Source organism: Crotalus tigris, unplaced genomic scaffold, assembly GCF_016545835.1.
Source record: "Crotalus tigris isolate CLP2741 ecotype Arizona unplaced genomic scaffold, ASM1654583v1 scf7180000017740.2609645, whole genome shotgun sequence".
Taxonomy (NCBI): Eukaryota; Metazoa; Chordata; class Lepidosauria; order Squamata; family Viperidae; genus Crotalus; species Crotalus tigris.
The window spans coordinates 1,057,980-1,072,588 of NW_024096606.1; the positions used below are offsets into that span (position 1 = coordinate 1,057,980).

The 14,609-nt window shown below is 42.2% G+C and overlaps 1 protein-coding gene across 1 annotated transcript; it reads right to left on the reverse strand.

Annotated features, from left to right (window-relative positions):
- Positions 1–6,067: 6,067 nt before the first annotated feature.
- Positions 6,068–14,006, reverse strand: LOC120306489. The gene is made up of 4 exons (XM_039339805.1): positions 13,849–14,006; positions 13,383–13,717; positions 13,060–13,190; positions 6,068–6,088 (listed from the first exon to the last, which is right to left on the reverse strand). The coding sequence occupies exons 1-4, from the start codon at positions 14,004–14,006 to the stop codon at positions 6,068–6,070; spliced, it is 645 nt and encodes a 214-aa protein (XP_039195739.1).
- Between the last annotated feature and the right edge of the window lie 603 nt (positions 14,007–14,609).

The following is a 14,609-nucleotide window of genomic DNA, read 5'->3' on the forward strand; positions in this document are numbered from 1 at the left end:
TGATTGTGCGATGATCAATAATAATAATAATAATAAACGAAATGCACAATTCTGCGAAAAGAACAAAAATCCAGAATCAGAAATAACAGAAACAGAGACTAGCAGATCAACGCCGATTTATTAACACGAAACTAAGTATTCACAGAAAACCCCCAAAAGGGGGGGGAAAAAAAATTGGGGGCGAACTGCAAAGGTTTACCCAGGGCAAAGAAATCAAAGCCTTACCAGAAGTAATTCAGAATGTAGAGGCAAACCAGGGGGAGTTGGCAGTGAAAGAATCCAGTAGAGCTATACAACTGTTCTCATTTGGAAACCAGGCACCTCTTCCTCAGGAAGAACAAAACCCTCTAACTAAAGAAATAAAAGAATTGAAACAAAGAATAACTGAGCATCTAGAACAGCACAAAAACAACAGAATAAGGCTGCCTGCATTGAAGCTTGTTCCAAAGAAACAGCTAGTACAAGCATTAAAAGATGCAAATACTGCAATAGCAAGTATAAGCACCAATTCACTGCAAGAAACAAACCAACTAATGTACAGCACAGCTGCAGTTATAACTGAATACCTGGGATGCAAAATCAACAAAAAAGAAAAACAAACAAACAGTGCACCAGAAAAATGGAAGGTTAGAATAGAAAATAAGATCAGCAAGTTAAGATCACATGCAAGCAAGCTAGAACAGATGAAAGAAAAGAAGCCGAAGAACAAGAAGACCAAAGAATACCTAATCAAGAAATACCACTTAGAAACAAGGAAGATCAAGGAAGCACTGGAAATAATAAAGCAACAAATAACAGCTATAGCCAAGAAAATCAGTAGATATGAAGCTCAAATTGCAAACTATAGGCAGAACTTCCAATTTCAATCCAATCAAAAACGTCTCTACCAATCCATCAATGGAGAAACTGCAAGGACTCAGTCCAGTACCGACAAGGAAGAAACAGGCAGTTCGGAGCAGATTATGGATAACCAAAGAAACACAACAAGGATGGGCTTGGTTTAAAAGAGGTGGAGCAAAATAAAACAGAAGTTTGAAATGAAAAGAAATAGTAAATAAACACACAAATGTAGAAAAAAGGCAAAGAAAATCAAAAATTGGTCAAGCACCAGGTGAAGATGAACTGCAGGTTTTGGTTGAACCAATCAACTGTATACACCCCACTCATTGCCAAGCAAATTCAACAATATAAGACAAGGAGGAGAAATTGAAAAGTGGCTAACAACTGGGAAAAATACCTAATAATGAAAAATCCAGCAAAAAAGGGGCAACACCAGGTAACTACAGGCCAATTACCTGCTTACCAACAACATTAAAATTACTAACTGGGTGGTAAGATGATTGCAGTAGTACAACAGCATCTAGTTAAAACAATCTCTTTCCACATGAGCAGAAAGGAAACCGCCCCAACAGCAGAGGAACAAAAGATCAACTCCTAATAGACAAAATGATCTTGGAAAACTGCAAGAGAAGGAAGACCAACCTGAATGTTGCATGGATTGACTACAAAAAGGCATTTGACTCTCTGCCACATGATTGGATAATCAAGTGCCTAGAAATAACAGGAGTAAGTAGAAACATCAGAAAATTTGTGCAAAAATCGATGGCACAATGGAAGACACAGTTGCAGATCAAGGGTGAAAAGCTGGGAGAGGTTAATATCAAGAGAGGAATATTTCAAGGAGATTCATTATCACCATTACTATTTGTTATTGCATTGTTTCCTCTGTCAACAATACTGAATAACTCAGGACATGGCTATCAAACATCAAAAACATCTGCCAGACTATCCCACTTCCTTTATATGGATGATCTGAAGCTGTATGGAAAAACATCATCTGAAATAGAATCGCTGCTCAACACTGTCCGTATATATAGCCAAGATCTTGTAATGGAGTTTGGCTTGGACAAATGTGCCACACTTACTCTCAAACAAGGAAAAATAGTGAAATGAAGAAATCAAGATGCCCACGAAAATAACATTAAGAGTCTGGATGAGGAGAATACTACAAAATACTTGGGTATACCTTCAAGCTGACAACATCAAGCACACTGAAGTCAGAAAAAAGAATTACAGGTGACTACATCAAGAGAGTGAAGAAGATCTTTAAAAATCCAACTCAATGGAGGAAATACCATAAAGGCAATCAACACCTGGGCAATTCCAGTCATTAGGTACACAACTGGAATAGTGGACTGGACTCAAGCAGAACTAAAAGCAATGGATAGGCAGACCAGAAAAATAATGACAATGTATCATGCCATTCATCCACGCAGTGACATTGATAGACTTTATCTACCAAGGCAAATAGGTGGGCGTGGAATGCTACAAGTACATCAGATGGTTGAAGAAGAAAACATGGCTTTGGAAGAATATCTGAAGAACAATGATGAAGATGCACTGAAATTAGTATATCAGGAAGGCTTACTGACTACTGGAGAGACCAAACTGGCCTACAAGAAAGACCAACTGAAGAACAGAATAGAGGCATGGGAAGACAATGTTGCACTACCCTGGCCACTACATGAAAAAAATAGCGGGGAAAGCAGATAATTAATAAAACCTGCAATGCTAGACGCAGGAAAATGAAGAAAGAGACCGAGGGACTAATTCTGGCTGCACAAGACCAAGCCTAAAGGACAAATGCATACAAAGTCAAAATTGAGAAGAGAGCAACAGACAGTAAGTGCCGCCTATGCAAAGAAGCTGAAGAAACAGTGGACAACTTGGTAAGCTGTTGCAAGAAGATTGCACAGACTGATTACAAGCAGCGGCATGACAAAGTAGCAACAATTGTGCATTGGAAGATCTTCAAAAAATATCATTTGCCTGTAAGCAAAAACTGGTGGGATCATAAAATAGAGAAAGTCATAGAAAATGATAAAATTAAACTGCTCTGGGACGTCAGAATTCAAACAGACAAGCACCTGCAACATAACACCCCAGACTTAACAATTGTCGATAAGAAAGACAAAAAGTCTGGATAGTGGACGTGGCAGTGCCTGGAGACAGCAGAATAGACGAGAAAGAACTGGAGAAGATAGCAAAATACAAAGACCTACAAATAGAAATAGAAAGACTGTGGCAAAAGCAAGCAAAGGTAGTACCAATAGTAATAGGCTCCTTGGGTGCAATCCCAAAACAACTGGAGCACCACTTGAACACATTGGCATTGACAAATTCGCTATTAGTCAATTGCAAAAGGCGGCCTTACTAGGAACTGCTTTCATCCTGCGACAATATCTGTAATACCATCAAACATCCACATCTGCCTATCCCAGGTCCTGGGTAAGGACTCGATAGGTAGACAAAATGCCAAATCCAGTATGAACATCTGGCTGACTGTGCAATGATCCATAATAATAATAATAATAATAATAATAATAATAATAATAATAATAATAATAATAATAATAATAATAATAGTAAAGTTGGAAGGGACCTTGGAGGTCATCTAGTCCAACCCCCTGCTCGGGCAGGAAACCCTACACCATTTCGGACAAATGGCTGTCCAGTCTCTTATTAAAAACTTCCAGTGTTGGAGCATTTACTGCTTCTGGAGGCAAGCTGTTCCACTGATTAATTGTTCTAACTGTCAGGAAGTTTCTCCTTAGTTCTAGGTTGCTTCTCTCCTTGATTAGTTTCCACTCATTGCTTCTTGTCCTGCCTTCAGGTGCTTTGGAAAATAACTTGATTCCCTCTTCTTTATGGCAGCCCCTGAGATATTGGAATACTGCTATCATGTCCCCCCTTGTCCTTCTCTTCGTTAAACTAGACATACCCAATTCTAGCAACCGTTCCTTATATGATAGCACATTGGTTGAAAATTATTATATGTATGTAAGAAAAAAAATCAATAAAATCTTTTAAAAAAAGAATTGAGCTTTTCTTTTCTCTGCAAATACCTTTAGAGTCACAGTTTAGTAGATATTTATAATCCAAAAAGGTTCAAAAAGGTTTCCTGAAGTTTATAATCCTCTCTTTGTCTGCAACCCAAATTGTTTTCTTTTTTGTCACAGCTGTTCTCTAGTGTTATATCTTTGAATGTCACAAGCATAGATTAGTTTTTTTCATATTTTGCCAAGTCCTGTATAAAAGCCATGGTCTTTTTATCATAGTCTTTATCCACCACTAGATGTCAGCACCAGTTTATTTTTCAAATTAATGAAAATTGCCTTTAAAATGAGAATCTTAACCATTCAACAATTCCAAACTTATCCAAATTTAGGTTTTATATTCATTTCATTTTATTTCTGTATGTTTTGGTCCTCCATAAAAGGTTTAATTCTCCGCTTCTGTTTACTATTTACTCACGTTCGGAGGTTTTTTTGCTTCTTGGGAATTTTTTTCCCCTAGGAGAGTTAATAAGTAGGATAGAGAAAATCGATAATTTTGCCCAGATTCAAATGTGCTGTTTACAATCAGCTTAAAATAGTGCTTTTTGACTTCGGTTGCTTGTAGCTTGGGCTAGACTCTGAAGTTAGGGTAGCCTTTCTCCTGTTGGTTTCTGGAAGTCTTCTCCTGGATCAATTGGGTCAACTGCCATCTCTCTGTGGTCCACGGGACTTCCTTCTTTCTTTTCTACCTCTTTGGGGCAGCTTCTGGTCCATTTAGGGTCCCCTAACAGGAAGAAATTCAGCCAAAGGGCACAGAGCCCCGAAATCCCTTGGCTGCTGCACTACTGCGCAAGACCGGAAGTCTCCTTTTTTAAAGTATTATTAAAGTTACAAAGAGGTTTCAGTTGTGCCCTTTTGTTCTTGAAGTGTCAACAATATTGTACTCTTCAAATGATTATTTACAGAACATTATTTTGAGAGATAAGCTGAATGCTAGAGATTTACAGGGCAGAGAAGTCATTTATGTCAACCAACAATTACTGGTGTCAAATATATAGATTATACTTAGAAAATTAAAGAGAATCAGACCCACCCATTTCAGTTTGTTTGTTTCCATAATAAGACAAAATGCAGGTATGATTAGTTGAATCATCAGCCAGAGTGCTCACTTTTTCTAGAGTGCTCATATGAGATCACCACAAAAAGATGATTCAGAACCTCTTTTATGAGGGTATAGAGAAACCAGGCTTCTGTAACATACAATAAATCTAAATGCCCTAACTTTTAAAAATTTTCTGCAAGGAATATTATAACGTTAGAGTATGCATCACTTTATTGCAGTTTTAGTCGGTCAGAATTAAAAAAAAAAACTTTAAAAACTCCTTCAAATATTTGCTTCATTCTACAAATCTGGTATAATAAATAAAATTACATACAATATTTCAGATCCTTTACAAAAAGTTTTGTCTCATAGAATTGTTGATTTTGTTAAAGGTAGAGAGAAACTAACCATGACTGTTTTGCAGTCTGAATTTTATATTTAGCTTCCATTAATGTCAAAAATAGTTTTAGGAACAGGAAAACAATGTATATGAAGAAAAATATAAACTTTTAATCACTGATTCACACAACTCAATTTTTCATTCATTTGCTAGCTTACATTTCAAGTTGCTCATTTCTTCATTTCCTCAATAGCCAGTTTTCCTTGATCAATGCATTTTCTCTGTAGTGCTAATCAATTTTTTGCAATATATGTACCCTATTTTTTAAAAAAGATGTTGTTTTTGATTTAGGTTCCTTTTGCAATATAAATAAAAATGAGGTAGCCTGTTATTTAAGACCTAACCATACATTTTAAAAGTATTAATTAATCTTTTTTTAAAAAAATAAGTAAAATATAGTTGGTTTGATTGGTTTATTATATTTTATAGCTGATATCTCTGTACCTGAAGATTCATCTGCGTCCTATAAACTACTTTTCAAATGGGTAAATTATGTTTAAAGGCTTTGATTTTGACAAGGTATATGCACTATAATCCACACAAACAGAGAGAGAGAGAGAGAGAGAGAGAGAAAGTAAACACACTTATGAAAACTGCACATTTTCCAAATATTGAAAGCAGCAGGGATCTCTATGTGAACCTAATATGGATGTGGAATTGGATTCTACAAATATATGTGATATATTTCCTATAATATTCATCAGAGAGCTGATCTATTCACCCTGTCTCTCACTTCTGCTCTATTAATATCTTGCTACAATTTTGTACTTTGTAACTAATCTAGTAGTCTGATGATCCTGAAAAAATGATCCAAAGTATTGATGCTATATTTGTCTCTTCACCCTTTCTTCTTTCTATATATTGGTAATAATAATAATATGACTGGTGGTGATGAAAAAATAAGAAAATGACATCACCATTTTTGTACTTGCATCCCAGTGTTGGACACAAATATTTAATTCACATGCCTGCACTACATGTTTGCACCATACATATTTAATCTTTTGCTCACTCCCACCCCTCAATGCATATGGCTAATTTACAAGAATCATAAGAAAATATGTTCTTTTATAATTGCATTAAGAGTCAAAAATGCCTACGTACAGTTACCAATGCAAAAAAGAGCCAAATTATCAATTTTATAGCATTGGCTACATTGAATTGGTTTCTTAGAGAACATTTTTCTTCCAGATTCAAAGTACAAGTAGTCTCGATTTACAATAGTTTGTTTAGTGACTATTCAAAGTTACAATGCACTGGAAAATGTGACCTATGACCGTTTTTCACAGTTGTAATCTTTGCAGCATCCCCATGATCATGTGATCAAAATTCAGCTGCTTGGCACGTAGTTCATATTTATGACCGTTACTGTGTCCCAAGGTCATGTGATCCCATTTTGCAACCTTCTCACAAGCAAAGTCAATGAGGAAGCCAGATTCACTTAACAACCAGGTTACTACTTATCAATTGCAGTAATTCACTTAACAACTGTGGCAACAAAGGTCGTAAAATGGGGCAAATCTTACTTAACAAATGTCTCACTTAACAACAGAAATTTTGGGCTCAATTGTGGTCGTAAGTTGAGGACTACCTGTATATGTACATTATTTTATAGGAGCCAGCAAAACACAAGAATAAAATGCTACAGAAATATAATTCAGTTTATCAATGCTGGAATGAATGCCAGCCCTGTCATGACATAAACTGAAATATTTGAGATATTTCAGACAGCAGATGCTGAGAGGCAGAGAAAAATTTGGTCAAAGAAGGCATATTTCCATTCCACTTCACCAGATGGACAATAGTCTGAAACGGAAATAAAAGGCAGCCAATTTTCAACAGGAAAGATAGCAATAGATACTGTAACGATCTCAAAACTGAGGCTTAAAAAGAGCTCATTTCATCAAAATGGAAACAAAAATTGACTAGTATGTTCAATGTTCAGTTTGTGCTCCTCTACATTTTTATTAATGATCTGAGTGAGAAAATGGAAGAAATATTGAGTAATATTAAGAAATAGAGTAGGAAAAAGAGAAGAGTGGAAGAAAAAGCCCACTGAGTGACATTCACTCGAGGCAGCTGGAAGAAGGGGAGATGGTCCTTTTTGGACCTTTTGGGCACAGAACAGGGCTTGAGTTCTAGTCATCATCCTCAAACAAATGGGGGGAACAGAACAAACAAACCCAGTTCTAGAACAATACTTTAGGTGTTTTATTAACTATCAACAGGACAATTGGACCAACCTCCTGTGATTTGCTGGAGGCATATAACAATGCTATCCATTCTAATACCAGATACACCCCCTTTCAAATGGCTACAGGGCAGGTATTTAAACCAATGCCAGAACTGTAATGTATTGAGTTAAATTGATGGAACAGGTTGCTGAGATCTGTGCAGGAATGATTAGCAGACCATGTGGCCTGCCAGCCAGACTTGCTGTCTACAAGACTGTTTATTATGCATCTGAGTGGGAGAATACTGCGCTCTCATTAGCTGACGCCACCCAGAGCTGAATGTATAAATAGGGGCAGAGAAATGCTTGTTAGTTTCTGTTTTGACCTTCAATAAAGAAGTAATTGTTTCTATTACTGCCTCTTCAATGCTGAACCAAGCAGAAAACAGAACATTGGCAATGAAGGTGGGATTGTGCTGCCCAATTTGAAGAGCTGAGTCATTATGGGGGAAAGGCCTAGCAAGCGCTTGGTCGGAACAGTGTTCTACTCCCTCTCACTCTATCCTGCCAGTACGGAAACGCTGGAGGAGAGTGCTTCCAAGGATCCACCCTGGAAGTCGCATGGAAGCCTGCGCAGCACTAGGCATTGAAAAGGCCGGGAAAAAACTCACCATGGCAAAGATAGGAAAACTCTCAGAATTCAACGTCGCTCATCCAGAGAGGTGGAGGTCCTATGTCACGAGGGTTGAAAACTACCTACCTAACCAAGTTTGAGACGACGGATTGAATGCCATGATGCTGCTGTGTGTTTGCGGTCAAGCAACATTCGACATCACAGAGAACTTGGTTGCACCAGCGCTGATTGAGTCCATTGCATATGCAGAACTTAAGAAGATGCTCAAAGAACATTTTGAGCCCAAGCTTTTGGTCATTGCTTGGCGGCACGCCTTTGAACAGTGAGACCAGCATCCTGGCGAGTCCACCGCTGACTTCATTGCCGCTCTTTGCCAAGCAGCATGGCAATGCAAATTCAAAGATCTTGAAGAAAGACTGCATCACCGCTTGGTTTGTGGTCTGAGGAGCCGAGAAATGCAACAGAAGGTCTTTGCTAAAGAGACTATTTCTTTTCAAGATGTGTTGAGGGAGATAACGGCCAAAGAAGCAGCAGATTGAGCTGTTAAGGCCTTGCGGCTCTCCAAGGACCCTCCTTGAATGAAGGCCGTCCACCAAGAGGATGCTGAGAGACTTGAAGACTCTGAACCAGACCACGAAGTCAATCAGTTGCAGCAACCTCCAGAAAGAAGGCCTCAATGGCAACCTGACAAGGCAGTTTCTTTCTCTCGTTGTATCGGGTGTGGAGGCCATCACAAATGGGATGACTGCCGGTTCCACACAGCAACATGCCAGGCCTGTGGCAAGCAAGGCCACATTGCTGCCATTTGTTTGGGTCGCAGGAAAGAACATTTATCAGAAGAGTTGCCTCGGAAAGGTACCGGGGTGCCCAGTCAAAACAGGGTAGGTTTTTGTGCATGTTTAGAACAGATGCCCATCGCCCACTCAAGGAGAAGTTACACCTTAAAGTCAAGTTGCAAGGGGTTCCTTCTGACATGGAGTTGGATACGGGTTCAGCTCTATCGATAATCTTCCAAAGGACACTTCAGCAGATTTGTAATCGAAGCAGCAAACAAGTTAAGCTCAGACCATTGAACCTTGTAAATGTCAAGGGGGAGGCCACATTCGGGGTGCGGTTCAGGAATTTTGAGGGTCCCTTGGAAGTCGTTGTTGTTGAGGGCAACTGCACTAGCCTAATTGGACTCAATCGGTTTGATGCTTTGGGAATTCAAGTGACTGGGTTAAATAGCTTACAAATGTCAAGCCTCTCAGGGGTGTGTAAAGAGTTTGCTGATGTCTTCAGCTCAGAGTTAGGGGCATACAAAGGGCCTCCAATTGCACTACAGTTAGATCCTTCAATAGCACCAATAAGGATTAAGCCTTGTCAGGTGCCTTTTGCCCTAAAGCAGAGAATCAATGAAGAGCTGGACAAGCTGTTGCAACAAGGCATTTTAGAGCTGATAGATAGCAGTCCATGGGAAACTCCCATTGTCATGCCACTTAAGGCCAATGGAGAAGTCTGCATTTGTGCCGACTATAAATGCACGTTAAACAAAGCTCTCTAGCAGCACTCCTATCCAGTGCCTGTAGTCAGCCACATTTTGGCATCTCTACAGGGAGGTCGTATTTTCACCAAATTAGATTTGGCCCAGGCCTATCAGCAGCTGCCAGTGGACAATGCCACGGCTGAGGCCCAAACCATTGTAACCCACCAGGGAGCCTTCAAGGTGCAAAGGTTACAGTTCAGGGTTAATGTAGCCCCTGGCATTTTTCAGAGCGTAATGGAGCACATGCTTCTCAACATTCCAAGTGTATGCCCATATTTCGATGATGTCCTCATAGCTGGGGAATCAGTCAAAAACCTCGCTGACAGGCTCCAGGCCATTTTGTGATGTTTTCACGAAGCAGGGCTGAAGCTCAAACAGGAGAAATGCAAAATTGGAGTCACTTCCACAGAATTCCTGGAGTTTCATATAGATGCTGAAGGCATTCATCCTGCTGAATCCAAGCTCAAAGCAATTCAGCAGGCACCCAGTCCCAAGTCGAAGGAAGAAGTTCAGGCCTTCCTGGGACTCCTTAATTTCTATCATGCTTTCCTCCCCCACAAGGCCACAGTAGCAGAACCGTTAGACCGGCTCTTGGAAAAGAAGACCCCATGGAAGTGGACGAGTGTCCATGAGAGGAGTTTTGCTGCAGTTAAAGGGTTGTTGTCATCAAATGCGGTGTTGGCTCATTTCAATGAGAAGTTGCCAGTCAGCATCATGTGTAATGCATCCCTGTATGGGATCGGAGCTGTGTTAAGTCATCTCAGTGCTGATGGGACAGAAGTCCATATAGCCTATTACTCCAGGACCCTTTCTGCTGCAGAACCCAATTACACACAAATAGATAGGGAAGCATTGGCCATTGTGGCAGGCATAAAAAAGTTTCATGACTTTTTATATGGCTGCCACTTCATGGTCTTCACTGACCATAAGCCGCTTCTGGGGTTGTTCACTATGAACAAGCAAAGACCCCAGATTATCTCTCCTAGAATGTTGAGGTGGTCAATATTCTTATCTGCTTATGATTATTGTCTGGCTCACAAACCGGATAAAGAAATGGGCCACACAGATGGCCTTAGTAGGTTGCCTCTACAGCTATTAGAATCAGATCCTGCTCCAGCTAACCACATCTTGGCTATACAGGATTTGCCAGAGTCTTCCCTTAATGCAGGGTATGTTGCTGCTGAAACAGTTGCAGACAACATGATGAGCGGCGTGTTGAACTGTGTGCTCACAGGATGGCCAGAAATGTGTCCTGGCCCTAATTTTCAGAGTTTCTGGAGAAGTTATTTAACTATAAGGGTTGTATCCTGTGGGGCAGTAGGGTAGTAATCCTGACCTCACTGAGGACTAGAATCCTTGATTCTCTGCATGAGGGACATCCGGGAATAGTCCGGATGAAAGCACTTGCACGTAACTACTTTTGGTGGCCTGGGCTTGATAAAGATATCGAGGCCCAGGACCACAGGTGCCTCATTTGCCAGCAGTCAAGGCCAGAAATGCCACATGCTCCTGTACATAGATGGGAGACTACACAAGCCCTTTGGTTGAGGATTCATATTGATTTTGCTGGCCCCTTTCAGGGGCAACTCTTCCTCATTGTTGTGGACAGTCACTCCAAGTGGCTAGATGTCATTTCACTGTCCACTATGACTACTGCCAGGACCATCCAGGTTCTGCACAGCATCTTTGCAATGCATGGGCCCCCAGATGTCATAGTTTCAGACAATAGGGCTCAATTTACTTTTGCAGAGTTTCAGTCCTTCTTAAGGGTGAATATGATTAGGCATGCCACTTTGGTTCCTTTTCATCCAGCCTCTAACGGCCAAGCAGAACACATGGTCAGAACGACCATGTTCTATACCAGCCTATTGCCATCCTTGTTAAAGGCACAAACCCCTGCTGATGCAATAGGCTGGAGACTTTGCAACAAAACAAAATTCTTTTAATATGATTGACAAACTGTCAAATAGTCCAAAACACAAACAGCAAAACTCAAGTCCAAAGGAAACATGATACAAACATACGAGAAGTCACAAGCAAGACAAACAGAGAAGTCACAAGCAAGACGAACAGACCAGGATTCCAAGAAGTACTTTGCAAACGGTTGCCCTCAGCAACCAGCACCGCCCAGACCTCCTCTCTTTATACAGCAGTCCCAAGGTGTTGCCTCTCAGTGCCTTCTCCTTTTTCCCTGGAGTAGTCGCATTGACTGCTGCTGATTTACTCTTGCTAATTGACGACGGGAACGTGCATCAATTAGCAAGTCCATCAGATGTGATTCTTCTGAGTCTGACTCGTTCTCCTCGCACAGCTGAGCTTCATCAGAAACACTACTGGAGGGCCCAGGCTCTGCATCAAACTGTGAGTCCTGTAATTCATCAGAGCCTCCCTCTGCCCCTGATGGCCCTTCAAATGCCTCCTCCACCTCCTCCTCAGATTCCTCAGACTCAGCTGTTGTGAGCACAGGCTGGCACGGAATCACAACACTATCCCGCACCGCAGGGCCCTTCCCCCGGGTCTGCCGATCTGGATGCGGTCAGGATGGGAATTGTTCATGAAAGGCGGTCACCAAGGCAGGAGCATGAATGGTAGATGCATCCTCCCAGGTGAACTCCTCCGGTCCGTAGCCTTTCCATTCAATCAGGTACTGGAAGCGTCCTTTCACCCAATGGGAGTCCCGAATGCTGGCAACCTCGTACTCAGGGGCACTGTCTCCGTCATGTTGTTCTGGTGGGGGCGGTTCGGCTCGGCGGAGTGGACACACCGGTTGCTCAGGGACCAACAGAGAACGGTGAAAGACCGGATGTACCCGCATGGAACGTGGCAGAGTTAAGCAATAGGCGACCGGATTGATGACAGCCTCGATTGGGAATGGTCCGACATATTGGTGGTCTAATTTCTTGGTTGGCTGGGTTGACGGTAGGTTCCTAGTGGACAGCCATACCCGATCTCCCACCAATAGTGGAGGCGTATCCCGCCTTGACCGATCAGCAAACCATTTGTAGTCAGCCTTGGCCTTTTCCAACTGTCGTTGCACCAATCGATGGATCGCCTGTAACTCTGCCGGGTAGTCATTTGCTGGTGGTTCCATTACATCTATTGGAGAACTAGGGAAAAAACGAGGGTTATAGCCCACATTGGCTAAGAACGGTGTCATCTGCGTGGAGGTGTGCTGGGAGTTATTGAATGCAAACTCAACCACTGCCAGATAGTCTACCCAATTGTTCTGCTGCTGATTGACATAGCAGCGCAGATATTGCTCCCGGATTCCAATGACCTTCTCGGTCCCTCCGTCGGTTTGAGGACGAGAGGCAGATCTTGATATCCAATGCTTGCATCAACTCCTGCCAGAAACGGGCTGTGAACTGGGCCCCTCTATTGGACACAACCTTTTCAGGAAGACCATGCAGATGAAACACCTGCTGGATGAACATGAGAGCGGTGGTACGGGCAGACGATAAGCCACGGCATGGAATGAAATGCGCCATCTTGGTCAACATGTCCACCACCACGAACACCACTGTGAATCCAGAAGATGGAGGTTAATCCATCAAAAAATCCATGGATACCACCCCCCAGGGTCTTTTGGGTGTCAACAAGGGTTGCAGTAGTCCGGGTGGGGCCCCTGTCGCTGACTTGGCTTGCCTACAGGATATACACGATGAGACGTAGGTCTGAATGTCATGTTGGATTCGGGGTCACCAGAAGGTACGGGATACCAAATTCAGGGTCTTGAACAGGCCAAAATGCCCCGCTGCTGGATTATCATGACACTGGCTGAGGATGAGTCCTCTGAGCGGGCCTCCAGGCACATAGAGCCGATCACGATAGTGGAGGAGTCCATCCACAACTGTCCATGGTGAATTGGGCCCCACCTCCTCCTTTCGCTGAGCCACCCACCCATCCTGCTGCTGGGCCTCCTGAATCCAAGCCCGTACATCTATTGGCTCCCTCACCGCAGCAAAAGACTCAATAGGGAGCACTGTCCTGGGCAGAAGCTTGTCTTCTGCTCGGGAATATTCAGGCTTCCTGGACAGAGCATCCGCTCTTTAATTGTGACCGCTCGGTATATACGTCACCCGGAAATTGAACCTTGCAAAGAAGAGAGACCATCGGATCTGGCGTTGGTTTTTCCAAGCGGTCTGCAGGCTTTCTAAATTCTTATGGTCCGTCCGGACCTTGATTTGATGCCGCCCCCTTCCAGATGATGCCTCCAGGTCTCGAATGCCACTTTAATGACGAATAGCTCCTTCTCCCGGATGGTATAGTTGCGCTCCGCCGGATTCAATTTCCGTGAATAGTATGCGCAAGGGAAGAGGGCACCACCGGGCGTCATCGCCTGGACCAGGGGTAGGCAACCCAAAACACTTAAAGAGCCACTTGGACCCGTTTCCCACCAAAAACAAAACACTGGGAGCCGCAAAACCATTTTGATATCTAAAATGAAGATAACACTGCATATATCCTTTTTTACCTTTATTATAGGTGTGTGTGTGTTTGTGTGTGTGTGTGTGTGTGTGTGTATATATATATGTATATGTATGTATGTATATATATATACACACACACACACATACACACACAGGTAAAAAAAAAGGATATATGCAGTGTTATCTTCATTTTAGATGTCAAAAGGGTCTCTCTCTCTCTCCCTCTCTATCTGCCCTTGGTCTGTCACTCCTCTTCCCCGCTCTCTTTCTTTCTCTCTCTCTCTCCCCCCCCTCTCCTATCTGCTGCTCACCTGACAAGCTTCAGGCTGTTGTCCAACAAGATCAGGGGTAGTCAACCTCGTCTCTTTTATGACTCATGGACTTCAACTCCCAGAATTCCTGAGTCAGCCTAGCTGGGCTAGCTAGCTCTCTCCTGCCCTTCCTGCTTCCTGCTTTCTGCAGAGACGCAGCAAAGGGAGGAGCTCCGTCCAGAAAGCTTTTCAGCTCCT